Consider the following 20114-nt stretch of genomic DNA (forward strand, 5'->3'; position numbering starts at 1 on the left):
ATTCACTTTTTTTTTTTTTTTTTTTTTTTGCGGTACGCGGGCCTCTCACTGTTGTGGCCTCTCCCATTGCAGAGCACAGGCTCTGGACGCGCAGGCTCAGCGGCCATGGCTCACGGGCCCAGCCACTCCGCGGCATGTGGGATCTTCCCGGACCGGGGCACAAACCCGCGTCCCCTGCATCGGCAGGCGGACTCTCAACCACTGCGCCACCAGGGAAGCCCATGATGGATAGTCTTTAATGTTCATTGAGCACAGACCTAGGGATTTGGTCTGTGCTGAGGGAGGATAGCCAGGCCCCTGAGGGGTCAGGAACTTCAGGAAGAAGAGCTGAGGAACTTCTTCTGAGGGTGACAACCCCTCCAGGGAGCCTCCCAGAACCGAATGCTGTCCCTGTGCCACGGTTCCCTGAATCCTCCCTCAGATGCCCCACGTTCTGTCTTGGGTCTGCCCTTGTCTTCACAGCCAGATCCACTGCAGGTCTTTGCCCAGCACCAAGCTGACTGGTTTCTATCTCCACATCCCACGCCTGTCCTTCCAAGTAGGGCAGAGACTTTGGGTGGGCAAGGAGCAGGAGACCCCACTAGCTGGCCCTAAATAGTCTTCAGATCATACAGTCACCTACGGTGAAGCCACTGGCATTTAGCAATCTGGGCAATGGAATCCAAACTGGAGGACCTGGTATAAATGTCAGCTTGGACACTTCCTAGCTGTGTGGCTTTGGGGAAGCTCTTAACCTCTCTGAGCTTCTGATTCCTTGGCCGTAATGTGGGATTCATTCTTATCTTCTGGGGTTGTTGGGGGGATTAAGTGGATAATATACAAGAATGTGCTTTGGGGACCAAAAGGGTCTGTATAAAGGAAAGGGACTCTTGCTTCCTATCAGAAACTCCCCTGCCACCCCCTGCATCCCCCCACCCAGCAGAGAGTGGGCCTGCTCCTTGCCCCGTCCACAGGCTTCACCTCCTCTGCACATTTATGATTTCATTATCCTTTCAAGGTTGCTTTTAATGTTTTCTTTAACCTGATCTCACTAGTGTACAAATTTGGGGTGGAGTCTGGGGTGGAGAGAGGAGGCTATACTGGGGAGCACGGGGGATGGTTTCCCAGCCCCCACCCCTCCAGTGGGGCCCTGTGGGCCTGGATCCAGGGATGGATTCTTGAGCCTCGGACAGTGAGCTCACTGACTGATGGTGGCGTAGACCTGGATGGTGTGGTGTGGCCAAGAGGGATTCAGACCCTTTGAAAGTGAGGAGGGTGGGGCCTGAGCATGGGAGGTGGAGGAGGGACGGGCCCTCCGCTCTGCCAGCCTGGAAATCCCATAAAACCTCATCCGCTTCTCAACTCCTGTGAGCCTCTGCTCTCCTTCAGCTGATTGAAGAGGATGGAAAACCCACGTCTGCCTCTTGGTAGCAGGAGGGAGCGGAGGCTTAGCCCCAGAGGGAGGTTCTTGTGTCGGCTGTCCCCTCAGGCCCCCAGCACACACACACACACACACACACACACACACACACACACACACACACACACACACACACCCCGCAAGCCTCCACCTCAAATTGGGCCTAGGCACTGAGGATGGGGAAGGAGAGCCGGGGGCTCAGGAGACCGGGAGATACCCCACTGCCTTCAGAAATGAAAGACCCATCCAGGACCAGCAGGACTATTCAGAACCGGGGTGTGAGCCCCTGGGCGGGTCTGCCGGGAGTGAGGGCAGGCCCCACCCAGCACAGGGATGTGCTCGTGGGTGCTGGGTGAAGTTCGCATCACTGCAGGTGGCAGCAGAGCCCAGGGCCAGTGGGGAATGCTCAGGAAGACCGTCCACATGGTGCTTCGGATGGAAGGGGCTGGGCTGGAGCGGGAGGCTGAGTCCTTATGGGGCTGTTCCCAGTCATCCTGGGCAAGTGAGAAACTCACAGATCAGGCCAATCTGGCACAACGCCCTGGGGGGTTTGTGTAGACCTATAGGACCTGGGTCTTTGCCATCTGGTTCTACCCAAGGGAGGCACAGAGAACCCATAGAGCCATGCCCATCTCTACCCATCACCCAGGCACACTGCTTAGTGAGACCAGATCCTTGTCTGGGTGCTGGGGTGGGAGCTGGATCTCTCTCTACTGGCCTTCTCCTCATTTACTGCCCACATGTGCCCTGTGGGTTCTCTGGCCCCCTCTCCCTATCCCCAAGGCTTCTCCCTGGTCACACCTTTGCCTGGAATGTCCCGGAACAGCCGGCCACCTCTTCCAGGAAGTCTTTTTGGACTAGTCAGAGGAAGACTGTGATTTCTCCTCCTCTGGCTCAGCAGGCAGCTCACTAAATGCCCTTTCCAGGGCTGCCCGGTTAACTCCAATTAGCCTCCTCCACACCCGCTTGTCCTGGGTGCTGGCATTCATCATGCTCTTTGGTCCTGTCCCATTGTGCTCCCCCCACCTTTTGAAAGCCACACCCAGTGTCAGAATGTCCACTCGAAAACCCATGGCCCTCCCATAATTTAATATACTCCCGAGAGGCCACTTTTTCCAGGAAGTCTTCAAGCGCTAATTGGCTGAGAGAGGTTTCCTACTCCACCCTGGCAGCTGCCATGACTCCCTTTAAATCTGCTCCATTCCTGGAGTCCCTCTCCTGTGGCTCCCCAGAGGCCTCACCGCTCATACTCACACCCACGGCTGATGCTCCATCCTCCTCCCGCATGTTGCCTAAGCTGGGATGCCTGCTGGGGGCACGCGTGCTCTTCCACCCACCAGGCACTCACTACCTGCCTTCCCTTCTGCTCTCTCTACTGTGCTTAAAATCCCCCTGCCCCTAGGAGGGCTTCCTGGATTTGTCCAAAGATGGGAGAGCGCTGATACCTTCTTGTCTTGCCCTACGTGTCCTTAGAGCTGCCTGTTGACCCGGCTGACTAGTTCTCTGGGATTGACCCTGAGAGCTCCCATGGGCCTGTCCTGATCAGGGCCTTGGTAGCTGCCCACACAGTTCATTCAAATTGGGCATCTCCCCTCATCTCTGCCGGTCTTTTCCACAATTTTATTATGCGTCCAGATCTACGCCACCTCCTGGTGCTGGGACACAGTTCTTGCAGGGTCTTTTAGCCCCGTGACATTTCCTCTGGCTTTTGCAAGACTTGGGTGTGACTCAGAGACCCTATGTGAGAGGAGTGAGGTCAGAGCAACAGAGAGGCATTGGATGAACACCGGACCCTCCCAAGCACATCTGGGGCTGGGCCCCTCATCCAGCTGGCAAAGCCGCTCCCTGGGCCACCCCATCTTTCCTCTCATGGGCTTCCCTGCCAGGAACTCTAGACTCTCCTCCCGAACCCTGTCCACATGCCTTCCTGCAGGCAGCTTTCTCTCATGGCTTTGCTGTTTCCTGTGGCTATTCTGGGCCAGAGCAGATGCTCAGTAAATACAGAGCCTCAAATTTCAAAATTGGACCATACTAATGGTTTTGAAATTTTCTTCCTCTCCTCCTCCTCTACCTCCTCCCCCTCCCTTCCCCTCCCTCGTCTTCTTCTCTTCCTTCATCTCCTTCTCTTCTTCTTTAGCAGTAGAACCATTTCCCTAAATCTTAGGAGGAAAACAGCTATATAAACCTGCCTGTCTATCTATCTATCTGTCTGTCTGTCTGTCTATCTATCCAGCTACACAAACAGATAAGATGGACACGATGGGGCTTCTCTGGTGGCGCAGTGGTTGGGAGCCCGCCTGCCGGTGCAGGGGACACGGGTTCGGGCCCTGGTCTGGGAGGATCCCACGTGCTGCGGAGCGGCTGGGCCCGTGCGCCACAACTACTGAGCCTGCGCTCTAGAACCCGCGAGCCACAGCTGCTGAGCCAGAGTGCCTACAGCCCGTGCTCTGCGGTGGGAGGGGCCCCCAAAATGAGAGGCTTGCGCGCAGCAATGAAGAGTAGTCCCTGCTTGCCACAACTAGAGAGGGCCCGCGCACAGCAATTAAGACCCAACAGCAGCCAAAAATAAATAAATAAATTTATTAAAAAAAAAAAGATGGACACGCTGGTCTCTGCTTGCCCTGCCCACCCCCACTCCAGTGATCCCCTTAAGACACTGAGCTGTGTCACTCCTCTGCTCAAATGCCCCGATAATTCTCCATTTCACTCAAAGTAAAAAAAGAAAGAAAAAAAAAAGTCCTAATGATGCACCGCCTGTCCCTGTTGTTACAGTTCTCACCTCATCCCCTTGCTCTCGTCACCCACACCGGCCTCCCTCTGCTCCTCAGACACACCTGGCCCACTCCTGACTCAGGGCCTTTGCACTGACTGGCCCTTCTGCCCTGAATGCTGTTCCCTCCGCCACATGGCCCGCTCCGTTGCCACCTGTGGCTCTTTGCCCAAACGTCACTATTCAAACAGGCTTCTCTGGTATTTCTTTTAAAAATGGCAACCTGCCTTCTCCCTCCCAGAGCGTTCTCCATCCAGCTTATCCTGCTCTGATCTATTTCTTTGTTCCATAACACTTAACACCTTCTAGCACACCCTATAATTGGCCTGTCTGTTCTATTTCTTGATGATTATCAGTCTTTCCTCTCACCCCAAAATAAACTCCATGGAAGCAGGATTTTTGTCCATCTTGTTCATTGATGGTTCCCAAGCACTTGGAACAGTGTTGGGGATAGAGTAAGTGCCCAGTAAATACTTGCTGACTGAATGACTGTGTAAATGAATGGATGTCTTGGATACTTTAAATGTTTTATGTGTGGCATAAAACACATAAAATGTTTTATGTGTGGCCCTTGAGTCCTGAGGAGCACACTTAGTTTGAGAACCGTGGCGCTCAGAGCCCTCCATGGCTCTTTCCTGATTCAAGCCTGTGGTTTTCTGAGCATCTGTGGGAACCCAGGCTGACAGAGACACAGGATGGTGAAAACAGTGCTGTGCTGGGCTGGTGAGTGAGGGGGTGGATTTCTTTTCCTAAAGTTGCTATTCAGTGTTGCAATGTTTGTGTCCTAAACACAGTTTTGGAGAAAACAATTTGTTTTTAAAAGACTCCCCTCTCATAGCACAGGGAACTGTACTCAATACTTGGTAATAAACTATAAGGGAAAATAATCTGAAAAGGAATATTTATATATATATTTGTATATGTATACAGAAATGAATCTCTGTGCTGTACACCTGAAACTAACACGATATTGTAAATCAAATATACGTCAATTAAAAAAAAACTTAGGGAAATTGATTAAAAAAAACAAAAGGAAAAAAAACGAAACAAAAAACTCCCCTCTCCCTCCGCAAAATCCTATTGCGGGAGTGCTTTGAAAATGCCCTGGTGCGGTGTCTCCACGGAAGTTGGTGGCCAGCAGAGGGCAGCAAAGCCCCACAGGCAGCCCCGCAGAGGCTCAGTCCTGGTTGCCGGAGCTGGAAAGGCTAGGGAGTCGCCTGCCTGTGGATCAGAGCTGGGGCTTCGGTGCAGGTGCAGACGCTGGAAACAGTCCGCTGACACTTCGGTATCCACCCTTGTTTGGTCCTGGAGTGGCTGAGCTGCTGAACACAGCTCTTCTCCATTAGTAGTAAAACTAGAACCACCACCACCATCACCATCAAAACAGTAGCAACCGTTTGTTGTGCATCACTGTGTGCCAGGCTATGGGCTAATAATCTTTGAAATAGGAACTATTTTCCATTCTACAGATGAGGCAAGAGGCTTAGTGAGATTGTGACAGACAGAACAGCATGGTGGTGATGAGTGTGAGTTTTGGAGTCAGAATGCCTCTGCTTTGACCCCTGGGCCTTGATTCTGTCATCTGTCAAAAGGGAAATTATTAAAGTGCCTACTGCCTAAGATTGTTGAAAAAGTCAAGTTAAAACACAAAACACACTTGAAACTCTTCTCAGTTCAATCTATAAGTATTATTCTTGCCTATTATTACTTTTGGTCACACAGCTATTTTAAGTAGAGAGCCTGGGATTTGAACTGGGGTCTGTGAGTCCACAGGTTTGAACCTTATGCCATCTTTGGGGGAGAATCAATGCCTTAGCAATATTGAATCTTCCAATTCATGAACATAGTATGTATCTCCATTTATTTAGGTCCTCTTTGATTTCTTTCATTATTGTTTTATAGTTTTTAGCATACAGATCCTTTTTAAAGGCTGATACTTAGGTATTTTACTTACTAGATTTACTTACATTTTACTTACTAGATTACCAGTTTGTTATAAAAAGATATAACTCAGGAACAGCCAGATGGAAGAGATGTATAGGGCAAGGTATGGGGGAAGGGTGCAGAGCGTCCACGTTCTCTCCACGTGTGCCACTCCTCCACATGTTCACCAATGCGGAAACTCTCTGAATCCCCCAGTCCTTATGGGGTTTTTATGGAGGCTTCATTACATAGTCAGGATTGATTGATTGATTCAAACTCCAACCCTGCTTCCCTCCCTGGAGGTTGGGGAGGGTGGACTGAAAGTTCCAACCCGTTAAACACATGGTTGGGTCTCTTGGCCCCTGCAATGATCCCAGAGGAACTGGGGGCGGGGTGGGACTTGGGGAACAAGTGAAGGATTTCGCCCTGGTAGGGAGGAGGCTGGAGGGCAATGCATGGAGAGAAGTGGGCTGCTTGGCATTTGTTTTCAGAGTTTTTGCTATATGTCTCGTCTCCCTTGCTGAGCTGTGAGCCCCTCCAGAGAGGGGCCTGAGCGCTCTTTCCTCAGTACCTCCTCTGTCCCAGGACACCAGCCTCTGCCCTTGGCAAGTCCCCAGGGGGGTGGGCTAGTGGAGTCTAGGAGGCAAGCTCCCCCGTCCCCAGTGTGATTGGGAAGGAAAGGCCAGAGTCCTAGTGATCCTAGCTTGGCAAGTTAATTGAAATCCCAGCAACACAAAGAGCAGTACAGACAGGCACCCACCCCAGCCCAGGCCTCCCTGGAGCATGCAGACATAAACCCCCCTGCAGTGAACAGAGCTGGGCCTCCCTCACACCACCAGCAGGGGCGTGGAGTGTTGCAGGGTCCATCTCTCTACCAGCACTCACCCACCTCGTGGACTCGCATGCCAGGGTTTCACCAACACCCCAGGAAGAGAAGCAGCTAGGACCTATGCCGCTCAGAGAAGAACCATCTCTGGGATCGCTTGGCCCACCAAAAACTGTGGATCCTTCTGGGTCAGGAAGAGAAGGAAAGGACCTTCTCCTGCCAGGGAAAGGAAGGGGAGGGAAGCAGAGGACGGTGGCTTGAGGACACCTGCTGTGTGGACAGCCAGCTCTCCATTCTCTAAGTTAATCCAAAGCTAGGACCAACATGCTGATTTTTGTAATTGTATTGAATCTGCATTTCTTGAGGTCTTTGGGCTGGGTGGTGAGGAGTGACCCAAAGGAAGGAAATTGGGAGTCAGGGAGAGGCCAGTCCGCTGGGGCTGTGGATGGAGCGTTTAGGTGGTGAAAAAAAATCCCCCCAGAGGACACAGGCCAGGCAGAGCAGCCCTCGGCTTCTTGGCAGGATGGGTACCTAGAGCGCCCTCGGCCCAGAGTCCGGGCACTTTGGGGACAGAAGCAGAAGCCGTGGAGATGGTTCTTCCTGGTTGGTGGCTGGTCGGCGCTCGGCTCGAGGTGGTGGTGGACACGAAGCGGACGCTGCAACCGCGGCTGCTGAAGCCGTCCTCGGTGGGCAGCGGGCAGGGGACGCTGGGGGCGCAGGTCTCGCCCACAAGCACCGAGCTCCCCTCCCTGGAAGCCCGCGCTCAGCGGGTCCCCACCGCCCACGACCTGGGCCCCGCCCACGACCTGGGCCCCGCCCACGTTCGAGCTGCAGAAGCCGCTGGACCGGTTGCTGCTGCGGCCCGAGATGGTGACCCCGCCGCCGGAGAGGCTGCAGGTGGTGACCAGAGGCTCGGGGGCCCGCACACCGGGCCGCCCCGGGAACTGCTCACCGCTGTGGGAGGATGAAACCCTCAGTGAGGCTGCCTCATCCTCCCCCTCCCACTGGGGGTGGGGGGAGGGACGGGCGGTGGCATCAGGGGAAGTGGCCTGGGTCCGAGTAGTTCCTACTGTCTACATAGTCAGTACCCACTTTTCCCTTCTCTTGTCTGGGTGTCTCAAAGGCTGTGACTCCACTGAAGTCAAACATTCGGACTAAAATGGAAGAATTCAGCCAGTTCCCCAGGTGTTGGCCTATAGCCATAAGTCCACCACCATTTATATACGGCCAAAGTCAGGTTGGGTTGAGTGAGGCGGGTAGCGATCTGGATTACCCAGCAGCTGCGTCAGTAGCTTGCATGAAGCCACAGGGCTTCTCTCTTCCAATGATATCATGCTCCTTGGCGGTCCCCACATTGCCCATCAAAAAGGTAGTCCTGGGCTCCCCTGGTGGCGCAGTGGTTGAGAGTCCCCCTGCCAATGCAGGGGACACGGGTTCGTGCCCCGGTCCGGGAGGATCCCGCATGCCGCGGAGCGGCTGGGCCCGTGAGCCGTGGCCGCTGGGCCTGCGCGTCCGGAGCCTGTGCTCCGCAGCGGGAGATGCCACAACAGTGAGAGGCCCGCCTACCACAAAAAAAAAAAAAAAAAAAAAAAGGTAGTCCTTCGTTCCTCCTGACCCACTCCCACCTGCTGCACTGAGAGCACTTAGTGGCTCTCCTCGCCTTCCAGCAGGCGCTTATAGGTGGCGACCTCGATGTCCAGGGCCAGCTTGACATTCATCTCCTCCTGGTACTCCTTCAGCTGCCGTGCCATGTCCTGCTTGGCCTGCTGCAGGGCAGCCTCCAGCTCCGCCAGCTTGCACTTGGCGTCGCTGAGGGCTGCCTCGCCCCACTGCTCTGCCTCGGCCACAGCGGCCTCCAGCTTGCAGTGCTGGGGGGAGGGCAGTTTGCAGGTGGGCTTTGGCAGGGACTAGGGGATCCTCAGGTCAGACTAGAAACTCTGCCCCCTGTGAGTGGGCACATGGCATGGTGCTAAGCCAGGGGTGGAGCCTGTGGAGGATGCTTCCCCAGGGATTGTCATCCTGTAGTTTGACGTCAGCAGGGAGCAGAACATTGCTTATCTTCCATTTCTATCCTCACTGATTTTGCACTTACTGATTTCTGCTGCTCTAAGACCAATGGGGTCCAGAGAGTAAAGCCGTTCTTTCTGCCTCACCTGCCCCTCTAAGTCAGCCCCAGGTCTTTCCTTCTACATGGGAGACTCTTTCCCTGGTTCCACATTTTCCTCCCCCAGGAAGTCTTCCTGGACTAATTCTTTTATTCCTCTGTTTCTGGGTCCTGGTGGCCTCCCCCACATCTTCAGACTTGGGCTCCCCAAAGCTTGGGGCCCTGCCTGTCCTCCCTGTGGGGCTTTCTCTCCTTTCTTTCGCCCACCTGAGCCTTGGCGTGCTCGATCTCTGCCTTCAGCCTCTGGATCAGGTGGGTCAGCTCATTGATCTCATCCCGAGTGTTACGCAGGTTGTCACAGTGTTGGCCAGCTGTCACCCGCATCTCCTCATACTGGCGGGTGGGGGAGAAAGGGGTATTCCGAGGGCTTGAAGATTGGGTCAAGATCACAGCCCACTTTGTCATCCATGAGTCTGACCCCAGGGCTGCCTACACCCTTTCCCCAGTGCCCTCCTGCCCACCTTGGTCTGGTACCAGGCCTCTGCATCAGCCCGACTGCGCCTGGCAGTCTCTTCATACTGCGCCTTGATATCGGCGATGATCCCATCAAAGTTCAGGTCCCGGCTGTTGTCTATCTTCACGATGACTGAGGTCTCAGAGATGTGTGACTGCAGCAACTGGATTTCCTGTGTTGTAGGATCAGCGAGACAGATGGGTTCAGAGTCCCGTCAGTGCCCGGGGCTCTGCCACAGGGTCCCCAGGATGCGGAGTCGGGGGAGAGAGCATTGCTTGTTTGTTCAGAGCACAGCAATGGGGCAGATCATCCAAACCAAAAGCAAAGAAAAAGAGGTGGCCCAGAACCGTTTCAGTTTGACTTTAAACCCTTGTTATACACTAGGAGACATTCCTTTAACATCTTAACTTCTTAGGTGACTATTAAAACCATGGGAGCCTAAGGACTTGGCGGAGAGGAGCGAGACCATGCTAAAGCTTAAACTTTCTTTGGTTTATCCATACAGTGGCTGTGCCAGTCTGGATCACTGAGAGCTGACAATATTTTAGAACATGGTGGTCTAGGAATTCCTATATCCCAAGTCCTTAATAGAACCAGGGGTGGGGCTGGGGGAGGGCTGGGAACTGGCCTGCAAGGTGAGGGCCCCCGAGAGAGCTTTCTTCAGCCTTTCCACTCAGAGCCAGCCATTTAGCTCTGATTGGGATCGTTCCAGACCAAACAGAAGCAGAAGATCGCTGGTTCATTTGACTAATTAGGTAACACAGTTTTTCTTACATCTCCTAGAAAATCAGTTTTCCAGGGTCTTCTCCTCAGTAGATAGGAAGTGACATTCCTAGACCCCAGTCTTTAGATTGGTCAACAGAAGTTGGCTCATGGATCCAAGGAGCTGATTCACAGACCTGAGTCAGGCTGCCGAGAAGCCTGCTCCCCTTACCTTCTCCGCTTGTACATGCATCAACTATAGAGGATATAGATTTGATGGGAGGAAAGAGGTATGATACCAAAGGTTAGAAAATACACTAGTCCAGTGAATCCCCCAGGGAGTCCAGACCACACACTGAGCTCCTTGGATAGCTCAGAGGGGATGACCCCTTACCGCCATGTGTAGGGTTTTCAGGAAGTTGATATCCTGAGTTAAGGTATCCACGTTGGCCTCTAGATCAGACTTATTTGAGAAAGCTGTATCCACATCCTGTATCAAAGAGAGAAGGATAAAATGCTCATTACTTGCGCACTGTTTAACCTCCCCGCCTTGGCAGGTTCTGGAGGTGGGTGGGAAGACCAGGCCAGTTCCCACAGGGCCAGGCCAAGTGGGACAGATGGGAAAGTCATTGGGTGGAAATACAGCTTAGTGACTCTTGTTCTTCTCCCTTATATAGCATGAAACCCCCAGGGATGCTGGACATTTTCTGATGCTTATTTAGAGGCAGGAAGAGTCTGGATAATCCAAGACTCTTCAAATGTCATCCCTTCAGACCTCTGCTCTCATGAAGACCCAATCCTAAGTCACTGGAGGCCAAATCAGAACTTCGAAGGGAAGCGGTTGTGACCTTAGGGGGTCCACTGTGTGTGAGTATTCACAGGTCTGTCCGGGCAGTGTCCTGGAGTTGCGAGAACATTTGTCTGTCTGGAGGAGAAGTTTGCCTGGGCCTGTTGCTCTCCTTACCTTCTTCAGAGCCACAGACTCATTCTCAGCGTTGGTCAGGAGTTCCACCTCCTCTTCATATGTGGATGATAAGGATGAAGAGGGTGAGTTCTCACTCTGAACTGAGAGCCGATTACTCCCAGCTCCCCAGTTATCACCTCTTGTGATCTCTCTGCTCCGTCCAGGAGCCTGGCTCCCTGCATGTTTTCATCCACTCTGTCCCATCTTTAAGACCTTTTATGAGTCCACAGCCCTTGGTTTCTCCAAATCCCTTTTACTTTCTCAAATTGGATGTGGGGTCTGAAAATCTGGACCTTTGCTGTGCTCCTCTGCTGGAAAAGCCTTAGGGTCATTGCGCTTAGAGGAAGTAGGACCTTATTTGTGGCTGGACTTAGGCACTGTTCTCAAAATCAGAGAGTTTCTTTTCCTGGGGTCAACTCACCCATGCTCACAGGTAGGATTAGGGACAACCATGCCCAATTCCAAGTCTCCTTTCTCCTCAGGACCCATGGAGGGCCTCCTCCTCCCATACATATCACATCCCCACCCCTGTCTTCAGGCTGGGAATTGAAACCAGCATTCAACCCTGATCCTTCCGGCAGCTCTCACCCAAGCTTGGCCGCTGCTCTGGGGACCAGCCCGTGCCCATCCTAGGTCAGTGCAGTCCAGCAGCCACTCACTTCTTCTTGAAACCCTCAGGGACATCCTGCACGTTGTTCCTCTCAGCCTCCAGCCGGGCCCGTTCGCTGTTCACTACGTCCAGCTGTCTCTGCAGGTTGGTGATGTAGTTCTCGAAGAGGGGCTCCAGGTTGCTCCTGCCATATTTCTGCTCTTGGAGGAAGTTCCACTTGGTCTCTAGGAGCTTATTCTGCTGTTCCAGGAACCGCACCTAAATCCACAGGGGCAAAGACATGGCAATTGAAGTGCTTGATATAGTCACCTGTATGTCAACGTTGCTCAGATGGCCAGAGGTGACTTAAACCTGTGGTGACATCGTTCCCCCCTCTGTTGAATTTAGCTCCTCCTCTAACTCAGTAGAATCTGCAGAGCAGGTCTGCGACCCCTCCTCGTGCTCAACCAGGCTTATCTACAAACAGAAGCTTTGGAACCAAAGCTCTTCAACCATTTCCCTTTCAACCCTCTGAGAAAGGTGAGGGCTGGTTCACTGGGAAGTTGGAGATCGATTCTACCTGAGCTGGGGTTTGCCTATATCTGAAAACTGATTTCAGCCATCCCTAGCAGGGAATGAGGAGCAGAATAAAGTACATTGGGCTGGGATGTGGTATTAGGAGGTGGGAATTCTCAGGTCATAATTCATACCCATCACCTCAGAAATTCCATCAGCTGAGACTTATAGAGCTGGAGGGGAACACAGAGGCCATTTGCTCCAACCCCTCATTTCGGAGTGAAATGAAGCTCACAGAGGTGAGTTTCCAATCTCAGACACAATAGAGCATCCCCACTTCATGGAGACACGGTCTGGGGTTTGGGGCTGTGTCAGTTCCACCTCTCTGTTCCTCTCATCAGCCTGAAGACCAGTGACCACCAGTGGTCATTCCCTACTGTTTCCCTCAATCTAGGCGACTCAGCTGAATCTGGATAACCCAGGTGGGGGAGGGGTATGAATTCTTTGCTATGTACAAAAATTACTCAACTCCATTCTCCATTTCTTTAAGCCTGAATAGGTGTGGCCACTCAGCCTCAGAAACCATGGAAACTTGAAAGAGAGCATGAGGATCTCAAAGGATAAAACCTCTTAAACCTGTACCAGCCAACAGCTGGTGGAGGTGTTAGTGTTTCTAGCCTGTTTGGGAGACATTTCTAAGCGACTAGGTGGTAGGTCTTAGTTTGTTCAGATGCCTTCAGATTTGGCTGGATGTTCCTCCTTCCCCCAGAAGACACCACCACTGTCTTAATCTATCCCTCCATGCAGTGCTTCCTCGGGCTCGTCCTGGCTCCGCAGCGGAGTGACCCAGAAATCATACCGCCATGCCTCTGGCTGGTGCCTGAAGGATCTGGGCTCAAGGTCGATGCCCTAGGTCTGGACCCGTTCTTCTTAAGGGAAAGAACATCTCAGTGCGTTTAGCTCACATCATCCCAGACCCGGAGGTTGAGCTGTCCTAAGTACCTTGTCGATGAAGGAGGCAAATTTGTTGTTGAGGGTCTCAATTTGCTCCTTCTCATCCCTCTTCACCCTCTGGGCATTAGGGTCAACCTCCAGGCTGAGGTGGGTCAGCAGGCTCTGGTTAACAGTCACTGCTGTGATGGACGGGGCTGTTGGCGCTCCAGCTCCTCCAACTTGGTAGCCAAAGCCAGGGCCGCCGAAGCCATGGCCGAGGCCACTGCCAGCTCCAAACCCCAGACCAGCACCGCTCCCATCACCAAAGCCAAAGGCCATCCCACTGCCAGAACCAAGGCCAACTCCGTAGCGGATGGGCCGAGGGCACACAGCTACTATCCGGGGTGAGCACGATCCAAACCTGATGACACTCCGACTGCCAAAGCTGTTAAGACCCTGGAAGTGGGGCCCACTCCTGCAGAAGACAGAGCTGGCCCGGAAGTGGTTCGGGTTCATTGCTGAGCAAGAGCTGAAGCTGCCCACACGGCGACCAGAGCTGACTGTGTCGGAGCGGCAAGGTGTGACGGTGTCCTGGGTGAGAGGCGAGCAGCGACTGCAGAGCAGGGGGAGCCGGAGCTGGGAGGCCCTCTGAGGCCGGTGGATCCCTCTAAGCACTTTTATGTGTGTGGGGATCTGAGGATTGGCCCCCTAAAAATGGAAAAAGCCCTTTGGAAGCATTTATGAGCTTGGGTAGTTAGCAGAAAACCTTCCAGCCTGTAACCTCCTTCACAATGAGCTAATCTCAGACACACCTATTTTCCTCAGAATCAGGGCCATAACATCAAACCTATAAACATTAAAAACATATAAACACGTAAACATTATGGTCCTACTTCTTCCACAAGTCCACCACTATTGCCATTATGGGGACCTTAATTTGCTTTGGTCATAAATCCAATAGACTTTCCACAGTAAGTGTGGCTAACCACCAGAAAGTTAGGATGGTAACTGCTCCAGCAGGAGGCTGCAAGGGATGCAGCTATACAGATAACCCCCTCAATAGATGGGGGTGTGCAGAAGACAGGCAGGGTTTTCATAGCCCTAAGTAAGAAATGATATGGTGAGAATACAGTTGGTTGCATTCCTGTAGATGGATTAAACAGTCCAAAAACATTTTGCAGTGTTTTATCTAACCTTCATGATCTGATTTGACTGTTTACATAAAAATTGAATCGTCACTAAAGCTCATTTGGGGTAGTGTAGATACATGTCTGATCTGAGACACTCAAAGGAGATCCATTCATTCATACGTTCGTTTATTCATTTGACAATTTCCAGTTACTCTCTCTCAGGTAATGTGCTTGGTGCCGAGGGTACAGAGATAAAAAGATGGTCTCTATCCTCCTGGTGTTGGGGGGAGATTAATCTTGAGGACTTCCACCAACCAATACTTTTGTGGCATAGTTTGAGGCCAAAATTATGTATGATTTGGCCGTGTATCTGTGTGGAAAGTTAACCACATGATTTTGAGCCCCCACAATACACATTAGGGCTGATCTATAGTCCTGCCTATGCGGGTTCCTTGCATTATTGATGAATCTTTGGTTAGGAGGGAGAGAAACCAAGCAATAAGCATCTGGGTAGGAAATGAAAAGTTCTAAGTCACTGGCTATCATTATCATCGTTAATCAATATCGCAAGTATTTCAGGACCCAGAGACAGATGTTTGCCTTTTCTATTCTAGAGAGTGACATGATTTGTCCTACTCGTCTGTGCCTGGGGGAACTTGTGCTCACTTGGGATTCTACTTGGAAGGGGATATGTGCTTTTCTCTGGAGCTAACCATCTCAGGTCTTCACTATTTTCTTCCTTCCCAATCTCTATATCTTTGATTTCTGTTTCTTGTCTTACTGCATTAGCTAGGACTTCCAGTTTGATGTTGAAAAGCAGCGGTGAGAGGGGGCATCTTTGCCTTATTCCTGATTTTTGGTGGGAAATCTTCAAGTTTCTTACCATTAAGTACAATGTTAGCTGTAGTTTTTTTGTAGATATATATATTTTTTGTCAAGTTGAGGAAGTTTTCCTCTGTTCCTAGTTTACCACTGTTTTATACAGACCCAGCTATCAGGTGTATGTCTAAAGGGAGAAGCAGAAAAATAATAATAACACAATACTTCTTGTGAAGGTTGCAAGTGACCTCCAGGTTGCTAAAATCACTGGTCCATTCCCAGCTCTCATTTCACTTAGCAGGATTTGACATAGTTGATCATTCCCTTTTCCTTAAAACAATTTCTTCTTTTGGTTTCCAGACACCACATTCTCCTGATTTTCTATACATATTACTGACTGCTTCTTTTCAGTTTTCTCAACCAGTTTATCCTCATATCCCCGACCTCCACACACCACAGCATCATTGGGCTCAGCCCTTGTTCCTGTTCATGTCTTTATCTATACTTGTTCCCTTCATGACAGCATACAGCCTCATGACTTAAATACCATCTTTCCACTGATGACTGCCAAGGTGTATCTCTATCCCAGGCATCTCTTCTGTGCCCCACATGTATGTATACACACACACACACACACACACACACACACACACACACACACACATATATTTATGGTGCGCGGGCCTCTCACTGTTGTGGCCTCTCCCTTTGCGGAGCACAGACTCTGGATGCGCAGGCTCAGCGGCCATGGCTCACGGGCCCAGCCGCTCCACGGCATGTGGGATCCTCCCGGACCGGGACACGAACCCGCGTCCCCTGCATCAGCAGGGGGACTCTCAACCACTGTGCCACCAGGGAAGCCCCCACATCTCTACTTGGATATCGATTAGTATCTCAGCCTTCATCTATCCAAAGCTGTTCTCCCGATTGATTGTTCCTATGAAATATGTTCCACTTGCCAGGCTCACTATCCCTGTAGTGGCTCAGGCCAAATATCTGGGAGTCATCCTTTATTCCTCAGCTTTTTCCATATCGCACATTCAATCCATTGGCAAGTCCTACCTGCAAAATATACCTGGACTCCTACTACTTCTCATCACCCCACTGCTACCATATTGGTCCAAGCCCATCACTCCTCACAGGGTCTATTGAAGTCTCCTTCCAGCTAGTCACCCTGCTTCCTCCTTTGCCCCCTCTGACTTTCCTTAACACCATAGTCAGAAGGGTCCTTTAAAAACATGTCAGATCATGCCATTTCTAAGCTCATATGCCTCTGGTGGTTTCCCATCCCACTCAGAGTAAATGCCATACGGGACTCTACGTAGTCTGCTCTCCTCTTTCACTGACCTCACTTCCCTCTATCCGTCCTACTGCTCACCCTGCTCCAGCCACCCTGGCCTCCTGTGTGGCCATCAGACAGGCAGGAAAACTCCTACTCAGAGGCCTTCCCATTTGCTGTTGTTGTTGTTGTTTTTCTGCTGGGAACTCTTTTCCTGCAAATGGCTACATGGCCGGGTCCCTCAACTCTTCCAGTTCTTTGCTCATGGGTCGCCCCCTCCTTAAAGCCCCCTCCCCTGTGTACTCTCTATTCCCCCTCCCCACTTCCTCTTCTCCTTAGCAGTGCTTACAGTCTGAGGTCCTTTCCTGCATGGATTTACCTGTTTATCACCTGTCTTCCTAGGCTGGAATAAAAGCTCCAGGAGGCAGGCACTGTTGTGTGTTTCTTTCCTCCTCTGTGTCTCCTGCTTAGGATAGCGGGGACATGTGGGAGGCATGCTATATGGTTTTGTTGAATGAATGAAGACATCGCAAAGATTAAAAGCAGGAGGAAAAAGGGAGAAAGGACAGGGGGTGAAAGAAGAGGAATTTGGGCATTTGGCTTTGTAAGTATTTCAGGAAGAGGAGACTCTAGTCTCCAAAATGGACAGGAATGACCCTGAGGAGGATGGTGCAGAAATCCAAGAGCTCAGTTTGCCCTCCAGCTCCAGCCTCTTGGGGTGTAAGCCTGGCTGCTTGGAGGAAAGGGCATCCCCCTCCACTGAGGCCAGGCAAGGGAATCCAGGTGACTGGGAAGGGGATGGGGGACCCCTGTGGAGGAGAAAAGGGGAGGGGAGCAGGAGGGATGGCATAGAGGGCACCAGTGAGTATGCCAGGCCGGGAACAGAAGACTTGACACAGCCCTTGGAGTCAAATGGAACTGGGTTCAGTCCCAATTTTGCCATCAGTCAGCAGTGTGACCTTGGGCAGTGGCATGGGAAGGGCACGGTAGTGGCACACCCTGGATGCAGGCAGTCAGGGGTGCGTGTCTGTAGAGAACTTAAAAACAACAATACACCCAACTAAAAGTCTGCTTGCCTTTTATTATCACTGTGCAACATTCGCCCTCCATGGTATACAAATGAGCTGGGGAAATTGTTTAACCTCTCTAAGCCTCAGGTTCTTCATCTGTAAAATGGAATTATACCTACTGCACAGTATGTGCGGGTTACACGTGAAAATGTTTGGGGTGTATGCTGTGTGGAGCCTGGTGCGGTTATTGTCATCCATTTCTTTCCCCCCCTCCGTCCCCCTCTTTTTCTCTCTGCCCCCTTCCCCTCTCTTTTGCACAATCCTCCTTTCACTGGTAAGCCATCATTTCTGTTCCCGTCCAGCACCCCACCTGCTTCCCACTCCAGTGGCTGTGGCATCATTACCCCACCAGCCATTCCCGGGGCTGTCCTGTGGTTCAGCTTCCTTCAACCTTAACAGCCCAGGCGGGGTGGCGGTAATTGAGACCAGTCACGCATAACCCCTTTTCTGAGATGGGCTGTTGCCATTAGCAGTTTATACTTCTGAGGCATTATTTCATCAGACAATGCAAAACACAGTCCTCAGCAGGTGGGGAGAGGGGAGTTGTCCTGGAAACTCCGGGCTGGGGCTTTTGCTGCTCTGACAGTTTCTGCTTCCTGTTGGGAGCTGGTCTGGATGTAATCCTGAGATCTGCTGGCTGAGCTAGTGTAGGCAGTTTGCTGGCTCATCTCGATGCTAACTGCCTGGGGCGGAGGGGGAACTGCTGATGAGGGCTTGGCAGGGAGGAGGGGATGGGAGGGGAAGGGGCCATCCTGATTGGCTGAGCAGAGCCTGTGAACCCTGGGTGCACAGTGACTGCACTGTGTGTGTGTGTGTGTGTGTGTGTGTGTGTGTGTGTGTGTGTGATTGTGTGTGTGTGCGCGCATGCCTGTGGGAGCGGAGGAGGGTGACAGGGAAATCCAGATGGTGAGAAGGCTTTGCTAAAGCCATCTTCTTCAGATGTTTCTGTTTTGCCTAGGGACAAGTTTGCACAGGAGAGAGGCACTCACTGGGACGTGTTCACGCTGAGACCTGCCCTGGTGGGAAGGGAAGCTCAGGGGTCCCCCAGCAGAAGGAGGGGGGCGATGAGGAGAGAGCCCTCTGCCCTGTCAGACTAGTGATGTTTGGATAGAATCTAAACACCTCCGAGGAGAGTCAAAGCACCCCTTATGCTTGAGCCCGTCCCCACCCTTTCAGGCAGAATGACTTTTTTCAGGTTTAGCCCAAATTCTTCACTTGCCCACAGTTATCACCTGTCAGGGTGAAATGTGACAGGTGACCTGCTCGCAGGCGTGCAGGTCGGTTTGCTTCAACAAACCTTTATTGGGTGTGATGTGAGCCGACATCAAGATTAGGTGCTGGGATGCTTGCTGGGTGCAGCCCTCTTCCTTTTACCAGACTCAGTGATCCTAAGTTCCCCTTCTCTGCCCCCAGTTCCATTTCTGCAGCCATTTCCCCCAATCCGAGCCCCAAGGGGAGAGAGGCGGTAGTGGGTCCACCTGGGGCCGCTGATGGGACTTGGATGAGCAAGGGATCCTGGGGGACCCAGGGGAAGGGCAGAGGGCATCTGAGGGAGGGCACAGTGGGGCAAGGAAGGCTCTCCTAGAGAGAAGAGGGACAAGAAATGGGAGACATTCGGGGGGACAGACACAAAAACAAGGGGCTTCATTCAGGGTCCTCCCACCTGCCCCAGGCCTCTTTGGGCTGTTCCCCACCTGTCCTCATGGGGGCGCTCTGGGAAGGGCTGGGATTTGGATTCCCGTGGCCGGGTGGAATGCAGGGAGGCTCTGGCTTCCAGCAGTCAGCTCTCCCTTCCTTCCGAGGGCAGGGCGGGGCCTGATCCTCCCTATAGGTGCAGGGTGGGTCCTGGGAGAAACTCAGATGTTTGCCCAGGTAATGGAGGTGAACCGCCCAGGGAACTACCGGGAGGCACTTTTGTCCTGCCTGCCTAGAGTCACCTCCTCCCTGGAGAGAGGGGGAGAATGGGGGCATGGCTGCACAGCACTGAGGGGGATGCGCCGGGGCCTGTAGCTCATGTCCAGGACTGAGCTGGGGTGCCCTCACTACTGGGATGAGTCTGCCTAGTGGACGGTTCCAGACAAGTCTCCCTTCCCCTGGGGCCTGGGCCACTCTAGGATGGGAATTCCCAAAGGGATGGTCGCCAGGCTCAAGCCCACCTCATTGTGAGGGTGGGGGAATCTTCTCTCCTCCTCCTCCTTTACTCCACTGGGGTGCCTCCTGGGCCTTGGGTAGTCATCTTTGGGACAGAGGTGGGTGGCCTGTTGTCATCTCTGTTTCTGCTGACTGCAGGCCGAGCATTCCTGTAGTTTTCAGAGCTTTGAGTGCTTAATCAGCAAGGAGCTTAGCTGGCTCTAGGGCCAGATCCAGAGTGACAGGGCTTCAAGTGGGAATGGAGGCCATGAGGCCCCCGTTGTCCCATCCCCTCCTTCCCGGGTGTGGATGTGCATCCCTAAAGCCACCGGCCCTCACCCGTCTGACGCCGCACACTCTGGTTCACAGCTGCTGATCCCTCAGCCTGGAGCCCCTGCTGGGCTTCCTTGCTTCCCCTCAGTCCTGCTGGCCTTTGGGATCCAGCT

The 20114-nt window shown here is 52.4% G+C and overlaps 2 protein-coding genes across 2 annotated transcripts in view; both read right to left on the reverse strand.

Annotated features, from left to right (window-relative positions):
• Window positions 1–2307, reverse strand: part of LOC113620476 (keratin, type II cuticular Hb5-like) — a 10983-nt gene extending 8676 nt beyond the window's left edge. The window contains 1 exon segment of the mRNA XM_027106365.1: window positions 2201–2307. The gene's annotated coding sequence lies outside the window, so the exon portion shown is untranslated.
• A 4431-nt stretch (window positions 2308–6738) lies between these two features.
• On the reverse strand, window positions 6739–14440 carry KRT84 (keratin 84). The gene is given in 11 exon segments (XM_027108203.1): window positions 6739–7657; window positions 7659–7835; window positions 7838–7872; window positions 8534–8786; window positions 9290–9415; window positions 9544–9708; window positions 10633–10728; window positions 11203–11263; window positions 11862–12070; window positions 13310–13948; window positions 14435–14440. Coding segments are annotated over 11 exon segments (2052 nt in total). The 3' UTR covers window positions 6739–7372.
• Between the last annotated feature and the right edge of the window lie 5674 nt (window positions 14441–20114).

Source organism: Aethalodelphis obliquidens, unplaced genomic scaffold (assembly GCF_003676395.1).
Source record: "Aethalodelphis obliquidens isolate GAN/ISIS:26980383/991018 unplaced genomic scaffold, ASM367639v1 scaffold8, whole genome shotgun sequence".
Taxonomy (NCBI): Eukaryota; Metazoa; Chordata; class Mammalia; order Artiodactyla; family Delphinidae; genus Aethalodelphis; species Aethalodelphis obliquidens.